The sequence below is a fragment of the Phalacrocorax aristotelis genome, chromosome 6, assembly GCF_949628215.1.
Source record: "Phalacrocorax aristotelis chromosome 6, bGulAri2.1, whole genome shotgun sequence".
Classification (NCBI taxonomy): Eukaryota; Metazoa; Chordata; class Aves; order Suliformes; family Phalacrocoracidae; genus Phalacrocorax; species Phalacrocorax aristotelis.
Window position 1 is genome coordinate 30,113,109 of NC_134281.1, and position 18,623 is coordinate 30,131,731.

The 18,623-nt window shown below is 40.4% G+C and overlaps 1 protein-coding gene across 5 annotated transcripts in view; it reads right to left on the bottom strand.

Moving 5' to 3' along the window:
- The window catches only part of SMG7 (SMG7 nonsense mediated mRNA decay factor), a 52,282-nt gene that overhangs the window by 11,657 nt on the left and 22,002 nt on the right, over positions 1 to 18,623 (bottom strand). For all 5 annotated transcript variants that reach the window (XM_075096790.1, XM_075096788.1, XM_075096791.1 and 2 more), the window contains exons 4-15: positions 17,922 to 18,054; positions 14,645 to 14,816; positions 13,723 to 13,794; positions 12,843 to 12,993; positions 12,364 to 12,499; positions 10,101 to 10,263; positions 8,737 to 8,893; positions 6,053 to 6,123; positions 5,675 to 5,735; positions 4,917 to 5,036; positions 4,005 to 4,440; positions 159 to 303 (exon numbers count right to left, since the gene is read on the bottom strand). In XM_075096790.1, the coding sequence (XP_074952891.1) occupies positions 159 to 303; positions 4,005 to 4,440; positions 4,917 to 5,036; positions 5,675 to 5,735; positions 6,053 to 6,123; positions 8,737 to 8,893; positions 10,101 to 10,263; positions 12,364 to 12,499; positions 12,843 to 12,993; positions 13,723 to 13,794; positions 14,645 to 14,816; positions 17,922 to 18,054 (1,817 nt within the window). The remainder of the gene's footprint in view (positions 1 to 158; positions 304 to 4,004; positions 4,441 to 4,916; positions 5,037 to 5,674; positions 5,736 to 6,052; positions 6,124 to 8,736; positions 8,894 to 10,100; positions 10,264 to 12,363; positions 12,500 to 12,842; positions 12,994 to 13,722; positions 13,795 to 14,644; positions 14,817 to 17,921; positions 18,055 to 18,623) is intronic.

Here is an 18,623-nt window from a genome sequence, read left to right on the forward strand (position 1 = left end):
ATTTCAGTTCTGCTATGCCCCTACTTTACTACTTTAAGATTCCCAGATGAGAATGCATGTTCATTAACAGCTCCTACCTTCAGAGGCTTTAACAACCACCATTACAGGATTTTCTTTGCAGTCAACAGTAATTCACACTTCAAAACGACGCAAATTACCTGGCCGGCTAGGAAGGGGAGGGAAGGCTCCTGGGTGATGAATGGGGATGAACTGAGAACTGCTGGCCTGACTTGGAGTCTGAGTTACAGGTGTTTTCCTGGCTTCAGACACTGGAGTCTTCCTCATCTCTGTCTGGGATTTCACCTAATGCAAAAGAAAGTAAGAATAAATTAGATAACTTTTCCTGTAATTACCCACATCATGTCTCAAGCCAAAAAAAAAGAAGAACTCCCAGATTGTCTGAGAGATTGTTTTCTTTTCCCTAAGTAATCGGGAGAGGTTTGGAACACAGGAACCCAGTTCCCTCCTCACTGACCTCAGGCAGGTTACCCTGCCTGTCCTCAGGCGCTCCTTGCCTCACAAAAGCACTCAAAGAATATCTACCCAGAAGACTGCAACAGGCTCCTTCTCTAGCAAGAGAGTGGGAAGTGGACATAATAATATCCTCAGACCATACAAGGAACTTACCACACTGCTCACCTGCAGTGCCTTAAAACAAAACAAGAAGTGCAGATGCTCTTATGCTTCTCCTAGGACACTTCTTCAACCTAACTCATGCTACTTACCTGCAGCACCTAAAAACAAATACTACCACGTTCGTCCTAGGGAACACTTTAAGCCTAATCCATATAGTGATGTATATGCACAAACTCCTGCATACTATGAAATTCTTTTGACTGAGAGCATACAAGACAAATAGCAGAAGTGCTTAACCTCTTTCAGTTTACTGCGTAATGCTATATGTTCTGTTAAAAGAGCTGCACCAGTTAAAGGCAGAAGAGAGAAGAATGTAATGTAATGTAATGTTTACCTGATTCTGAGTCTGCTGCGGTCTGGGTCTTCCTGGAGAGGAAGACAGAGGGGAAGACTACTTTCCCTTTCTGTTCAGCTCAGCAGAACTGCCTGGAATGCAAGATGGAGCAGGCAGGAAAAAGACAGCAAGCAAGGAACCTGGGCAATACAGAAAGGGCCCAGGAGCAGACCTGACACCAAGCCTCAAAGGTGACAGAAAGAAAGGGTTTTATCAGGGATCAAATTAAAAAAATCCAACCAAATAAATCAAAACTGTGTGGGGTTTATTCAACATTTAGTGCTGCTGAGTTGAAAGGAGTTAGAGGGCAGGTCTTTTCTGCCAAAATACAGTAGTAAAGGGGTAAATGCATTCAAATGCTTTAAGTTCTTTTTCAAATAATTCTGAATTTCCCCATTTAGAAATCATGGGAGAGTAGTTTATTTTTTTGCATTTAATTAAAAGAGTAGATTGTAATACCGGGAGGTTTGGGGATATTTTTTGATCTCCCACTAGAAAAAGTCAGGAGGGAACTCTACCTCAAGGTTCTGGCTGATGCTAAGCACCATGAATGATGCAGCCCCTGCTCATGCCGCATCTATTCACTGCCCACCTTTGCCCTTCATCACATTCTGTATATTCAACTTATACCGTGCTGTCCCTTTTGTCTCCACAATAAGTGAAACATTTTTATAATCCATACTGAGAGCTATGTGTTCTTTCATAGCAACTTTGGAGAACTGAGAGACACTCTTCCTGCCACAGGATTTCAAAACATGAGCTCTAGTCCATCATAAACTCAAAGCTGCTATAACACATTTCCAAAGGTGGCTTCCAGAAGACCCCCTGCATGATTTATAGTTAACTTTAAAAGCTAAATAACTAAAATTGTTTATCAAGACAAAAATTTCAGCTGCTTCTCTGCTTCTGCCTGACCTCACCTCAAAAGTGTCAATACTACCAAATATTTACTCCCTTAGTGGTCCTGAGGGTTCCTAGATGGTGCTTGAGAGAAGCTCCATCTCATCACAGAAGTCTCTTAAGAGTACATTACTCCTTGAGCAAGTCTGCATGCAACCTTTCTCAGCACCTAACGTTATTTTCCCCAAAGAGCACAGATTCAGCCTATGCCACACTTTCATTACCCTGTCTGAGCATGGAAGTTTTTCACTTATCTGCCAAACAGGACTAATTACTTTTGTACAGCATTCTTAATGTTTTTGCTAAGTAGGAGCTGCAACATTTGCAGTGCTTAGGCTTTGGAAAGCAATGAGCTATGGAGAAGATAAAAGCCTGAAATATCAAGGAAGACCAAAGCAGAGAGCTAACAGACTACCAGTAAGTGCAAATCCTACACTGGTTTCTCCTCATTCAGTGGGAAGCAAACCTTCCCCATCTTCTGGAGTAGGTCTGGATAAATAAGTCCACCAAACTATATAAAACAAAAGACATGCCACTGTGACAGTTGCCATAATAAATACAGCTGATGGAACTAAAAAGCCAAAAATAATTCTATTCAGCAAGAGATGAAGAGTCACCAACCACATCAGAACAGATTCCACTACAGCTGGGTTTGAAATAAGTTTTTCCTGGGTTTGTTATCTCTTAAGACTAAGACAAGCAAGTTTCTGATAAATCAGCTGGGTTAAAATTAAAAGATCTTCCCTATCCAAAAAACCCTACATGATTCTCAGCAGATCCAGTGGGTTTTATTGGTCTCAAGTCCTTATTTTGCAAGACAGGGGCACGAACACTGAACTTGGGAGTTGTGCTCAGGCCTGCAACCGCGTTCCAGATGCGTTCAACAAGTAAGAAACCTACTATTCTACCTCACCTACCTAAGTTGTTTTTCAGATACCAAACTCTTGTTCAGTGACTCATGAATGATTGCCACATGGCTTCTGTGGGCTATTCCCCTTTACCCCCCTTGGTAGGACCCCCTGAAAACCAACTGCATAATACTGCCAGTTCAGTCCTTCCATTTCACAGGAGAACAAGAAAAATGATCCAAGGGTCCAAATACCACAAGCAGGAAAGACTGAAAAAGCCGGTTTGTCTAGCCTAGGGAAAACAAGACCTCAATTACACAGGCCTTAAGTCATCATCTTTGCAACCGCTCTGAAGTTATTCTGCAGACCTGTTCTGGGAAGCTGTAACAGGCTTACAGAGGCAAGGGAGATGAAGTACATTAGGAAATAATTTTCACTTGCGGGAATGGTAAAGAACTGACACAGTTTCTCTAGGGAAATAATAGTCTCCACCACTATCATTAAATGCCTCCAGACATCATCAGGGAATGACTGAGATGCAGCCAAAATACCCAGGTACAGATCAGATCATCCCCAAAACTCTACACCCTTATTTACTACAACCCAGTGGAAGTCAGACAAGTAAATTCACTACCTGCTTACGAGGTGAGCATTTTTGCACATAGTGCTCACAGAAACAGAAGGCAAAAAAGCATGCCTCAAAAATATGACTGAGAAAAGAGCAGTTGATATGAAAAACAACAATTTTGAGCAAGTGTCTGAGCACAGAATTACATTTTAAGTGCAGTGTGGCCTTCCTCACTTCCACAGTGGGCTACCTGACTGCATGCACAGTAAGGGAACCTTATACCACATAAACAACTGAGTGCTTTTGTGATGTGTTTTATTTACTGAATGTGCATAACCAAAAATGCAGAGTACCCAGTTCCTTCAGAACAGTACCAAGAGCATGACTAAGACCTGGCCACACTAACTGCCTTGGTAGCCTGAATAATTTGTGGAACAACAGGCAGAAGTCTGTTTTTTAAGAAAGTTAGCATAGCAAAATCACCTTCCATTGCTCCCTACCTTTTCCTCCCCAACAGCATCAAGGGAAAGGGCAGAAACCCAAAGATCGCTAATATCTGGTCTCTGAGAAAGACATGCTTGTATCTTTTTTGTGCAGTAGCTATACCTGCAGGGCCCACAGTTAGACCTTGTCTACTGTACTCCGTACAAGTAGCGATGGTCCTGACACAAACATTGTAGTGCCTAAGACACAGTATCCCTTTGATCTAAAAGCTTACCTGAACTGCCACGTTCTGCTTTCCTGCTTCCTGCATCTTATCCAAGACGCATTTCTTGGTCTCATTCTTTCTTTTATTGTTGTCCTTCTTTCCATCATTCTTATTGGCTACTATTCCTTTACTATAGTCCCGTCTTTCCCTACCTACATCTTTAGGGGGATACATTCGCCCTTGCTCTCTGTTAATTTCCCGTGGCTTGATGTTCTCTTTGAACGTGACCATCGGTTTTTCTCCTGCATCACAGTTGTTGTTCAGGCTTCTGCCAGAGGACAGAACTGATTTGAGTCCAGGGCTCCCATCTGTAGATAGCGGCTCTGCAATAGATGTTTCCTGCAAGGCGAGACTCTCTTTGGCTTCACTAGGGTCCTCTAGTAATAATTCTGGGATTTCCGTCAAAAACAACAGTTTTCCTACCTCATTTTCACACTGAATCAACCTGAAAAAGACAGAAAGGAATTGAAAAGCAAGTAGGAGTAGTTTTTCACAGGGTAAGCCAATTTCCCAAATTATAAAAGCAGAAAGTCAACATGTCCACCATGTTTTTCTTCACCCCAGCAACAACAAAATGTTACATCACATCTCCCAGCTATGGGCATTCTCTAGCATGAGAAAAGCTCACATATTAACACTATTGCTACCACTTCAAGTACTGTTCCCACTTAGCTGTGCTGTAGTATAGCTAAAAAGGACTCAAACACGATGCTTTACTCCAAATACGTTCCCTATCATAATTAGTCCATGAAACAATGGCACGCTGACCCACAGAATATGTTCTCAGTGCTGTCAGCATCTTGCATTCAGATATCTAATTGCTGTATCGAATAGTCAGAAAAATAAAGCTCACCTCTGGCACTGGTGTTACCTAAGCTTATGACAGCAACTGAAACACTACACATTGCTACTTGCAATTACCTTGGCTGGTTATCAGCTATCCATTTGCCTGTGAAGATCAGACGCTGTTGCCGTATCCGACGTTGTTGCCCTTCCTTATCTCCTGTAATTGCCTGGTGGCCTTTGGAAAAATCCAAGTTCCTAGTATTGACATAGGAGAGGGAACAGTATTAATTATACAACTACCCTCTGCAACATTATATTTCTTTAAAAATTACTCTATTTCAAGATGTGAAATTTCACCAGACTCTACTCAAAACATGACTGCTACAGATGTCTGATTCACAGATGCAATTCTCTTCTGGTAAGATGCATCTACATTAAAGAGATTTGGTGGGTTCTTTTAAAAAAGAAAAGGCCAAAAGCTCATCTGTGTGATGATCAAAATCACAAAAGTAATAGTTGAGTGAATGCATCTAATATTTACTCAGCATTTGTGCCTGATGTTAGACAGGGACACAGTTAATAACAGGGTAAAAAACTGGCAAAGTAAGAAAACATGAAGCAGTTTTCATGTAAAAGTATTTCCCTTGCTACTTCTTATATCTTTCCCTTCCAATTTATAAGTCTGAAGACTACAGAAGTAAAAAGTCATGAGCAATATTATAAGGTCATGACTTTCCCCAGGGTTTTACTACATTGTCTATTGCAGTTGTTTTGCAAAGATACCTACATCGTTCCATACATTAGTAAGTACTGAAGACACTGTAGGGAACAGGTCAACATCTATCAAAGTAGTGACATCAGCAAGAGTACAGTTTCCTTCAGCTGTCACCCACCTGAATGAGGGCCTCAGAGCCAAGAATCCTTGCAACTCAAACTCTTCTGGAAGGGGGACTGCTGATTAATAAGACAGTAAAAAAGGAAAGCATGAATGCATTGAGTACAGTATTGTGAGTAGATAACTCAGCAAGGTCACTATATATCGTTTTTTAACATGTTCATCTGTACTGGTCCACCCTGCAATCTGAGGAGCTCAGGAATGATAAAGTAGAGCAAAGTCTGCTTGGCAAGAGAAAGCAGCATTTACAAAGTATTCATATGCACTAGAACACAACTTGTTCCCTTATTTGCTCTTCAATTGCAATTCCCCACAACATCAGGAAAAACATTCATTGTTCCCAGTTCTTTACAGCACAGACTAAAAGCATCCTTACCATTATTACTGGATAGATCTTCTTCATGAGGCTGGAAGCTGTTTAGAAGAGAAATCAGCCAGGGCCATATGCTACAAACCAGAAAAGAAACAAATTAAGTGAAAACTACAAAACATGGAATCTACCCACCTTACTAAGAAAATACTGAACTCTCTTACAGTCACAGCTTCCATTAATCCTTTGATTCCCAAGAGAAGTTAAAGTTTCTCCCAAGTGTCAGGCAAAAGGCCATTGTCTTGATGAACTTTTTTTTAAAAAAAAAGTCAGCCTAAAGTTACCAAGGAAGCCTGACTCTTGCAGCACAGTGTTCATTACCTAGCAAGTCAGAAAGCCTACTATGAATTTAACTAGACAAAACTATTACATGAGCAAAAGTTCAGAGCACCTGTTTGCAATTCAAGTTTTCCAGTCCCAAGCTGAATGCTCTCAAGGCACAGTAAATTAATCAGTTTGGAACCAAAACAATTTATCAAGATACAGCTGGGCAGAATACTTCTGTTCTGTAAACATTAGCACTGTACTGTAACACTGGAACAGTTACCAGGAAGGTAAGAAGGTCTCAGTAAGGGTTGCACTGAGTAAGACCATTAAACTAGAGGTTAACTAGCAGTTTCCCTGCCTTGTGCTGGCAATACCAGTACAAGCAATGACTTTACAAAGGCCCTAGAGCAAATAATTTTAAAATTGTAATGATCACTGCATAGGTGGTTAATATTTAACTGCCACCAACAGGCTGCTTTCTCCTATTTTTTTAAAAGCTCCAACCCAAAAGTCTAAGCATCCTCCTCCTGCTTTAGCGATGGGCATCCAGTCCACGTTGGCAACAGAAAACTATTTTAAGCAAGTGCCCAGTGTGCTCAGTGTTCACAAAATGACTCTCCATCCTCCCCTCAGCAAGGCTTTCAGCCATCATCCAGCACCTGGGTTGGAGAATGCAACGTGCACCCAAGAGCCTCAGGTCAGCTGCTTTCCTGCACCACTGCAGGGACTGGAAACATCGTGGTCATACTTATTCTCTATACTAAACTAAGCAATAGCTCCTTCCCATGACTGACAAGGAACAGAAGGAAGAAAAAAGGAAGAGTACAAGTCTGTTGCAACATAAAGTAAACTGCAATCTTCCTGCACAACACTTGAAATAATGAGATTTCATAATGAGACTTTTCAATATAAACCAGACATCAGGTTATTAAACAGAGGCCAATAAAGGAGTGCGTGTGTTCGTGTAGTCTGCAAAGAATGACTTTCATTAGGATCTTCCAATAGAAATATGAAGAAAACTCTCACCCTTACAAATAATGGGGAAGCTGGACAGTTACCTCGACCTTTTAGAGCCAACAAACATAATGCCTACTAACGCCCATTTTGACAACTCTTAGCAGTACTTAACTTTCTTTTAAGGTCACCTGTGCGTTTTACAGCTATTTGGTGCCCACTTCTCAACTCCTTTTACAACAAGTACCCAAGAACATCGTGTTATCACACCACAGGTTTAAAAACCAGGCGTGTTCTTTAAAGAGAGAGTGACGGTTTTATGGGGAGAAGGGCCTACTCTGGCTAACTCAAAATATACATTCATACCTGAAGATTTGCTTTAATATGCCATAAAGTACTGCCTGCATCTCCTCTGTGCAAGGACTACTTTATATCAAGGACTAATCTTCCCTATTAAAATACTGGTAGACAGCCTTCCTCCAGAGTACCCATACAGCAGTACTGACTACCATCTCAAAACAACTTGCGAACTCTTACTATTTTCCTTAATCTTGCCTTCAGGAACTCTGGAATTGAAGTTCACTCTGCTCCAGGGCTTTTAGGTTTTGCACACATTTGAGTGAGTCTTATTACTCATTTAGCAAACTGAGTTTATAGGGATCCCTGCTCACCATACTTCAGAGTAGAGAAAACATGAGCCTTGGCTAGAATTGCATCTTACAGCACACGCTGCCAAGAGAGCACTGAAACCACTGTGGCACACTGCACAAGATCAGCTAAGCAAGCTGGTTTCTCACTGTTTTCTTACTGTTGTCCTTATAGTGGCCATCCTAGGCAAAATACTCATCCAGCTGTGCCAGTAACAACCACTCTGAAGAAACATCTTACAGGTCAGAAACACTTTGTTGGCAAGTTTTGAATTATTTAAGCCTAGAGTTTATAAGATTAGAGGCAGAAGTGAAAAATCAGAGCAACAGTCCAAAACAGTAATGCCTGTGCTGACATTTGAAGACTCCCTCTACTAAATTAAATTTAATTCCTGCATGATGAGCCAGGAAGACTACATTCGAGCACTGCCCAAGAGATGGCTTAATGCATGAAATTAAGGCAAGTATTCTCCTGCCACCTACCTCAGTAAATCTGAGAAACCATTACAACAGATTAAACTAAGGGTACACTCAGTAGTTATACTCAAGTTATATCTACGTTATGAAGTAGATCCCTCTGATCTTAAAAGTTACATGCAAACCTAAAGCCAATTAAAACAGTGAATTTGCTCATGTAGCCCACAAGTCTCATGTTTTGTGTTATGAACTTTTTAGCACATACATTCTCTATCATTTTGATGAATGTTATAATGTAATAATTGTTGTAATAATGAGTTATACAATCACTTTTCCCATTACAATTTGTTATCATCAGTTATTACTACTTCATTCAATTAAAGGTATTGAAAGATTAATACTCACTACCGTCTTTCATCAACCACTGCCTCCTGGAAAACACTGGGCCTAAGTTTCAGCCAGTCCATTGAAACCTTCACAGCTGGAAGAGGATATGCAGCCCCGGAGTCCTCCTGGTAGTCATTTTGTAAAGGACACTTGCACAGAACTCCAAGAAAGGACACTAGAAACAGAGGAGGGAGGGGGTGTGTGTGGAACAAAACCAAACCAAACATTGCAGGAACAACACTTGAAAGTTGACTAAATAACCTAATCAAACACATCCCACCCATAAAACCCTGTTCTTAAGAGCTCGTTCTTTAGAACAGAGCCACCCAATTACTTAAGCTTAAAAAATTCACCAGCAGATCAGAACTTTTTTCCAAATAAAGTTTTCTGCCACAAAGCAGAATATCTTGATGGTTTTTTTTTCTCCCCTCTCCTTTTTAAAAGTCATGGCAAATCATTATGGTAATTCAACAAAATCCAGTGAGACACATCCATTACAAAATTATTTATTCATTTATTTATTAGAAACAATCAACTCAACTATCTATCTGCATTTTATCCACTTTCCCAGGTCAGCAGGCACACAAATCCACCAGAGCTAGCTCTGTAGGCAGGCACCCAGCTCAGACCCAGCAGGGCACACAGGTGAGAAACAGTAACCACACCATGGTGCTTTCAGAACTAACTCTAGGCTGGCATCTGGAGAAATTCAACTATTTGGGTATTTAGGTATTTATGAACAACCAATGGGGTTGTTGTGACCCAAGCGCAAGACCTGGCACTTGGCCTTGTTAAACCTCATACAACTGACCTCGGCCCATCGATCCAGCCTGTCCAGATCCCTCTGCAGAGCCTTCCTACCGTCAAGCAGATCAACACTCCCACCCTCCCACTCCCTCTATGCAGCTAGAGTCTAAAATGCTCTGCACTCCCACTTATCTTCTAGCTGATATCAAGAGCACAGAAGCAGTTCAGGTCCTACTTCAGTCAGATTTAATTTTAGTCCTGTTGAATCAGAACTAGCTCCATTCAAAGCAACTCAAACCACATTGCAACCAACTGCAGAGCAGTCCCCCAAGCAGGGTACTACCCACCGCTAAGTTGGATCCAACTTTGCACTCAAGTTAAAATGTTCTTTCAGAACCAAGAAAGATTCAGAGTTCTGTAAGGCTTCAAATGGAGTAAGTACAGGGCACGTATCCAGTGTTATTCAGGGCTGCTAGACATAAATCAACCTATGCAACCATCTTTCCTCTTTCTCCTGTAACACCTGTTCTCATCACTTCCCTCACACAACCATTAAGCTAGATACAGCAAATTACTAATGGATTCCATATAAAAATGAAAGAGAAATACAAAAATAAATTATTTTTCATACTTACTGAAGAGAGCCAGTAACTGTGTCCAGCAGAGCTGCTCATCCTGGCTGTAGCTGTGCTGCTCTGTTTCATTGCTGAAGTCTCGCAGGTGATGCAGTTGAAACAGATTGATAACAGTAATATGTACTAACTGCTGAGAATTGAAGGCCTTTTGGAATAACAACCTCTGCAACAGACAGATGTACCATGTATATATTTTTATATGGTAAAGCACACACTTGAAAGGATTAGTATTTGCTACTTCACTGCTTGACTAATACTTCTGCCCTTAAGGCAACATTCATCCTAGATTTTATTTTGAGGTCATCTTTATTAGCACAGCACTGGGCTTCCCAGGAGGACATGGGCAGATGTCCACTGTTAAGCCCAAGATTTTTGCTTGTACACCAACTCACATGCTCAACAAATCAACATCCCCTTGGATATCATTCTTTTTCAGAGGAAGTGTAACTTTAATGAGCAATGACAGCATTGCAATGAAACTTCAAGAACTACAGAGGCATGTATATCCACTGTATTTTTGTCTTTTGAAGAAACAGCACATAGAAGGTGACATTTAAAAAAAAAAAACACCCCAGGAAAATTTAACTACTGTGTGGTTATGTATTAAAGACTAATTCCACATCTGACTTCATGGGTCATGGAATGCCATGGTGACCTAAAATAGCACAAGCTATTTACAAATGCATTTCAGTAACTATACTGTAAATACACTTTTCTAAGAAGGGGAAAAGAAACGTTAATGCTTTTTTTTGGAACACTGAAAAAAAAGAGATATCCTAAACTACAACCAACTTATCTTCACACAACAGTCAGGGAGGCAAGTGGATTAATGAGCACGAGCATCAGGAAAAGGTTTGAGCTCCATGTTCATGACTGATTTTTAGTTAAGGGCCTGAAGCACTCTATAGCCAACAATTCAAACTGGCAGAGCTGTCAGCAGCAGAACTGTGGGCCTGGCTGAACACTCCTAACCCTATGACAGCTCTCCTCATTCAGAGTTAAAATCAGCCCCAAAGTTAAAGTGATTATCCACTATACAGCCAATTTAACATCCACATTCAACCCATTTAAGTCAAAAGAGTTGCTCTCTAGTAGATTAAGCCTTATGTTGCATAATATAAACAAAAAAGTAATCTAAGCAACAAAGCAGGGCTCAGTTAGCTCTATTTTAACACCCTGGATCAGACCAGAAAAATAAGACCATTCCACATGCCTGAGCAATACTCAGTTATTGATTATAAGCACTGTGGAAAAAGCAGTACTTGTTCAACAGCCAACAGCACATGCAAAAAGAGAGATGCAATTATTTAATTTTGAAACAACACTAATTCCCAGTGTTCAAAGCAGCTCACATTCAAAGCTAATACAATTCACAGCAAGTTTTAGCTTTTTTTTAATTTTAAAGACAGTTTGGACCTAGCTGTAGCAGCCCAAATCAGTGCAAAAATGCAAAAAGAGACTGTAAAGAACATTTGTAATTCTTTATATTGCTAAGACCACCTTCCCCTTTCTTAATTTGGAAAAGCATCAACTGCTGTATTGAACATGTCCATACTACCTGCTCATTTTCCACAAATGAAGATGCTGAAGCAGAGCAGTTTCCAAAAGGCTCTTAACAAGTCAATACCATGTCCTTTTTGAAATTGTACTACCTTTTATAAACACCTTACAAAATTCTCTTTGTTTCCATCTTTGCTATGTTGTCCAACTTAATGAGATAGCTATATAATTAATGGGTACTCCTGGACTCTCCAGAGAAAATGTGTTCTGAATAGTTGTAGTCTATGCATAAATTAAGGTTGTACTGGAACACCTTTAAAGGCAAACTGCTGACAGGAGAGGCAAGTTGTCCGAGGAAGATTAAAAGCAGCCTTAACAACCAGTGGGAGTGAATGAACGCCATCCAAAAACTAAGCTCTCAAAATTCTTCGGGCAACTGAGCCAAGACTTCCCAGATGAATCAAGTGTTTTTCACAGGTATCCAAGAATCATCCAGGTTAGAGAGCAGACAATCAACAGTGGTGATTGATTTCTCCTGCATCTCTCCACCAATAACACACCTCATGTCATATGGGAAAAATCCCTACTATTTGCAGAGATCAACAGAACTATCCAGCATTAGCTGCGATGCAAACCTTCCATAACTGGCTACTTGAGCTTCCTATATTCTAGCATGTGAGAAAGTTATTATTGGACTGTAATTTCAGAACTCAGCTGCTAAAAATACTCTCCTCAATACACTAATTAATATGTTAGAACTAACCTTGAACTGTTCTTCCAGCTTTTCTCGAAGAGGGCTCAGCTTCTCCAAGCTCTTACTCAGATACACATGTCCATGGAATTTAATAAATGCCTTGATGAAGTCAGACACACTCCATCGAGTCTTCACCTCATCACGACTACATTCAGAAAAGAAATATCTGACTTCAGTCTTTGGAATTAGACACAGCTGCACATAACAGTACATACTTCTGTGAAGTACAAGAAAGGAGGAATGTCCATGCAAAGCTACTTTTTCATATTGGCACAGTATGCTTATTTCCTGCATTCACTATTCACACTCAGAAGCATCACAGACAAATTATTTTTCTTTCCACGCATGTGTAAGGATGCTCTGACTGACAGAGGTCAAGGAACTTCTGTTTCTAATACCAAATATGAATAACTTCTGGCAAGGGAGGTATGTTTGGAAGAAGTCTCCTCCATCTTACCCAAGGGGAAATACATTATGCTTAGTCTTACCTTTCCAGTGCTTTAGAAAGTGCTTTTTGTAGGTTAGTGGAGGCAGCTGGGAAAGGAAACTTCACAGCAATGCTTCTGCAGTAGTAGAAAATTGTGGTCAAGTGGTCTCCTTTGGAGGAAGCTAGAATAGCCAACTGATTATAAGGCTGACCTAAGGTGAGAAAAAGACAAGTTGCTCAACAAGTTGTCATGGATTGAAGTGTGCTAGATTTCAGCCTATGTATTGCCACCTTAAAAGGGAGCATAAAGTCCTAAAAGCTTCAGCATACAAGGTTCAGATTCATCTGCTGACCCTTTTACTCCAGCCTCATATCAGTACCACTCAAATGAAAAAGCTTCCAAACATGAACTACTTTTTTTCTTGTTTGCTGGTGGTGGGGTTTTTTGGTGTTTTTTTTAATTATTTTTTTAAACACATGCTTTAAAATGGGACAACAAATGTGGTGTAAAAAGCTAGATACCTGAACTAAAGAAGCTCTTAATTTGCATGAGCAACTTGAAAAGTCCAATTTTAGCTACTAAACTTTACAAACTGTTATGCGAACAAGCAATAAAAGAAAAAATGCCACCGGCAGGCAAGTTTTCATTAACTGTACTTTATAACATAAGAACGTAACACATAATGTAGCAGTCGTGGAGCTTTGCATTAACTTCTGGGAGTTTTTTTAAATCTTCACAAAAAGGAGACAAGTGACACAGGTCAAGCAAAGAGCTACTACCTAAATGATCTACTGATGGGTCAGGCTTTGTTGCATGATTGTTTTGGTTATTTGGGGAGGAAGTTTTACATAAAATCCCAAGCTGCCAACTGCCACACAAGAAAAGCAATACCCCAAATCATCTTCTGGAATTATGAACCTAAAAGGTATCCCAGACTCACCATTAGAAGGGACAAGCTGAGCTGCATGTCTGTAGTAAGACTCTGCCTGGCTGGTCTGATTCCTATAGCGAGCTAAGAAAAACAACAAAAAACCCCAAGTTGAGACAAAAAATTCAACTCTCCTACACTTACTTTAATACAAACCATTTTACTGAAGAGCATTTTACACTTTTTTTTTAGAAATAAGCATCAGAACAACATACAACTACATCAAGCAGCATGAAGATTCAAAACATTGAATTTTAAGGTAGTTGGTTTTCCTCAGATCCTATTGTCACAGCTTACCAGTTCTTATTTAGAAAGATGTTGTGCCAGCAGCACCACATCCAGACAGCCAGAAGTATTTTTCATACTACTATGCACAATCAGCAACTATATCTTCTAGGTTATTACAAAAGCAATTGCAGATTCCTGTGAAAAGAGAACTTTCTACAACACAATGTTCTACTCTAATCAACAAAGAAATAAACCTGTTGAACTTAATGTAAAAGAGAAACATCATATATGAGGGCTGGATTTCTAACTGTTGCCTTTTATACAGGATTTAAAAGTAATGTTCTGAAAGGGAGAAGTATGCTAGCCTGCTGCAACAAGCTTTTGTAACAGTTACTGGTTTCAACATTTCACTATGCCTACCAGCTAGAACATGATTAGTATGCTAGAAAACAGATTCTAGCAAATCACTAGAAAGCTAGTGATTAACTGTCTTCATGCATTAATGTGTAACACGCATTAGAAAAGTCTAACAGCATTGCTTTCCAGACCTTTCTCCCTGCAGCAACCACCAAACACACAATCTGCTACTAGCTACTAATTTGGAGCACACTTGGTCAGTTGCCCAGGGTATGTACAGATCCCTCTTCGTGAAGACTGAACGCAGGCAGAACTCAGTGTCCCACCTCTTTTTCCTTCAAAAACTCACCAATATCTCCAAGGTGGACAAGGCAGTGCTGGCAGATGTAAGAGCAGGAGCTAGACTGCGGCTTCACGATGGCGCTGGTGTGCGTCTGTTTATTGCTAATGATTCCCAGCTGGGAAGACTTTACACGACATGGCAAGTCTACATTAAAAACTGTGCACAATTCCTGTAATAACTAGAAAAACAGGTCTAGTTTAGTAGCAACTAGAGACAGTAATCAGAAAAGTATTGAAACAACAGAGAAAACTTGCAGGTCATCACTTGGAGGCACAGATTAGCTAAACATTTAATATGAACAAGCCTTGGATAATGAAAGTGAGTCTTCACATTCTCCGTATGGAAGTCATCAAGCTCCATGCTGCATTATTCTGCCCAGAACCATGAAGACAAGTTTTACTTCTCTTCTGTAAGAAAAAGCTGTGCATCCCAAACCAGTAAGCAGCTCAATTTCCGTTATACTTAAATTACCAAGTATGCATCAGTGGAGATTGAACCATTCTCTAAAAATAAGAGAAAGGAATGTCACTCATCCTCCAAAGCAGCTTGTTCCACTATAAGAAACAGCACCACCTGGGCTTAAACTTTAGAGAGAAGCTGAACAAAATCAAGTTTGTAGGCAACAGATGGCAAGAGTGGCCAACAGTTCAGTGGCTGAGTTATCAGTAAATATTTGTGCTAACAGTGAGACTCTTTCGAAGAATAAGACATCAGCTACTTGATCAAATATCTCAAAATCTGATCGAAGGAAAACCTGAACTTTGCCATTCTAATAAGTGCTCTTGAAGTTCTTCCTAATGACTCCAGCAAATACTCAGGAAAGTAACAGTAACCACATGGGATGGGAAGTATTTGTTCTGCTGGTTCAGGGTTAAAAAGGCAAGTAAGAATTGACAGACTTTCTCCCAGCTGGGAACATAGACTCCAAATAAAACAAACCTGCAGCAGGGTTTGATTCCAGATAAAGGCATATAGAAAGCCCAAGGGTGACAGTGATGCACCCCTGTCAACAGCTAAACAAGCAATGCAGTGCTTTTGCTTGCTGCAGAAAAGGTTTGTGTTACACCTCCCTCCCCTTCTGCTGTCTTTGACACAGTAGATAAAAATCCCAAAAGGGAGGGATCTCACAGATGAAAGCTGGATAAGAGAGAGAAACATGACATCTTCCAACACACTGAATGAGAATTCATGTTCTCTCTTTCAAAGACGTCATTTACACAGGCCTCACAGTTGGAGAGCAGGTATCTTGCCTGAGCAAAATCTTTATAGACTAAAAATGCGACAATTAACATCACAGCAAAGGGAGAAAGACAACCCAGTCTGAGGTGTCATATGCAAGAGCAGCAAAATTCCCTGGATACACTGCAAGGAAGAACAAGGCTTTTGCAAGACAAACTGTGTAGATGGTAGAAAACCCTTGGCAACGATGCCACAGTCGGTCAAACTGGCTGCTTCAAATAAGAAGCTTTCCAAAAAACAATGCCCAAGGGAAAAAAATCATACAGGTACTGGAAAAAATCTCAGATTGCCCTGCAGATGTTTAGAATCAAACTAGGAACTGATATAGTAAGAATGACCCACTGTGCATGTTGTAACCTGAAGACAGTGCAAACTAGCCACAACAGAAAGTCTAGTCAGACCACTGCTTGAGGTAGAGGATTCAGCAGTGACAATGTTACTGAAGCATACACCAAATGAGGCAGGGAAAAAGGAAAGGCAGGCAAGTTAACTTTAAGGCCATCATTGCACACTGACTCTTATTGTCCATAATCTACAAGCTGAAATCTAACGTTGCAAAGAGAGTATGGGCAAAACAGTGGCAGCAAGCAATAAATACATGAACAGGAATCATACTCCTTGTGCAATTAACTGAAAACCTCGCAAAAGACACTTGGCTCAAAAGCACTCACCCATACAGCTTTGCTTAAGGGGAAGAAAAGCTCCTGTAACTGAAGTTAGTAATTCTAAATAATTGTTGACAAAAATAGAGAATTAAGACTGAATATGTGCTTGTAAGCCTAGGAGTCTTGATCAAAAAAAACAGCAAGACATTATACATTGTAAATACATAATACTCATGGGGACAACCACCCTACTGAAATGCACGACTGTGGTGGACACTAAGACACTACTGAAAAAAGCTTTATTCAGGTATGTGTGTAGTACATACACAGGCAGTTCTTGGAAAACATTAACTCAATGCTCACCATCAGCGTTAGGAGTTACACGGAAGTGAAACACAACACAGCACAAAACATTAAGGCATCGCACAGATCCTCAGTGCATCTGCATTTTGGAATTCTGTGCATATTTCTGTTCTTGAATAACTGGAGCCAAGAACAAAACTGATTCTCTTTGCTTATCCTTTGCTATATAGGCGAAGTTTCACATTTTTCAAACTGAAAAGGAATTCTGACAATGGCCCACAAATTCGTGCATAGTAATGAGGTGAATGAGAATTTTCAGAGAAATGTAGAAAAGAACTAAGAGTACAATGAAATCATCAGTTAACATGTTTATTGGAGTTTGGGGTTCCTGTGTCATTGTTTCTCTTAGACATTACAGTTAAAAGACAGTTCTTTACCATAGATCACTGCAGAGACCAGAGTAAATGGCTTCAAGAGGGACTGGAGAGCCAATGAGGCTAGACGATTCAGATACAAACTAGCTCAAGAAGGCAAACATTCTGCGAGAAAGCAAGAGACTAGAGCAAGGAAGTATCGTTCTACATTTTCCTGCTGCTTAATGCTTGCTCTGAGCAGTCACAGAAGAGTATTGTGAGAGACAAAATATGGGGCTAAATGGACCTTTGACCTTACTCCAATTTGTGGGTTTTAGGCTTTAAAGCCATTTCTATGAAAGGGAACTTAGTTGTTGCCATGTTTTCATGAGGCACCAGAACAACTACTGGATTTGCAGAAGTTTGAGATGAACTAGAGGCTGTGGCTGATCAAAAGCACATTCCCAGCTTTGTAGACATGTTCTACTGAAAGCATCACTGTTAGCAAGGTACATTGCTTGGTCCAGAACAGCAAGTTTCCTACACTAAAGGTGAAAGAACAGATTTTACCCACCTAAAACCGATCCTCCCACCCTTCCTCAAAGACATTAATACTAGTCCTTCATACTGGTATGATACCTGAGCTCCTCTCTCATGAGCAGCATAGGAGATCTGACAGCTGAGGCTTTGTAAAGGACCTGCACATAAGTGATATAAAGCTGAAGCACACTTGCTTCCAGACTATGCCAATATACCACAGCCAACGTATTTTTTGCAACTCACCTGTGTGTAGAAGCCACTAGCTGCCTCTAAGAACAGAGAGAGGTTCGCCTGAACTTCGCTCCGATTTGGATTTGCTCTATTTTTCGCCTGACCCTGTAGCGTCGTAATCTGATTTTTAAAGGCATGATTCCAACTGAAAACAAAAGAAGTGTTTTCCTTTTTTACTTTGGAAGTGCCTTATGCAGATAGCATAAACAACAGTAAATAACTGTTTAATTACACAGCATCAGACATGAAAATATTCAGACAACATTCAGATTAGAAGTAATGTTAAATATGGAAGAATTACCTTTCCCCACCTCTCACAACTGAGCAACCAATCCTGACATTGCATAGCTAACACTGTAACAGCACCAATATTAGCTTGTAATTGTTTTGTTTTAGGCAGCACAGCTCTCTTCTGAGAACAGGATGTGGGGTACAGAAATTTGAGTTAAAAATCATTCAGGATCTGGAGGCATAGACAGCACAACTCAGCCAGCCTACTCATTTTGCTTCCCTCAGAGTGCCGGAAGAACCACATGCTTCTTAACTAAACCTGTTACAACCTATGTCTGCATCTTAAATAACAGGGAACAGACTCAGGGCATGGAGAAAACCCAGCAGGATCTTCCCCTGGTTCCACGAGCACCTGGGTAAAATTCTCTCCTGATATTCTTCCCCCTGCCCAGTCCCACCTCAGAGGGCTTAAAGTGAGGGTCT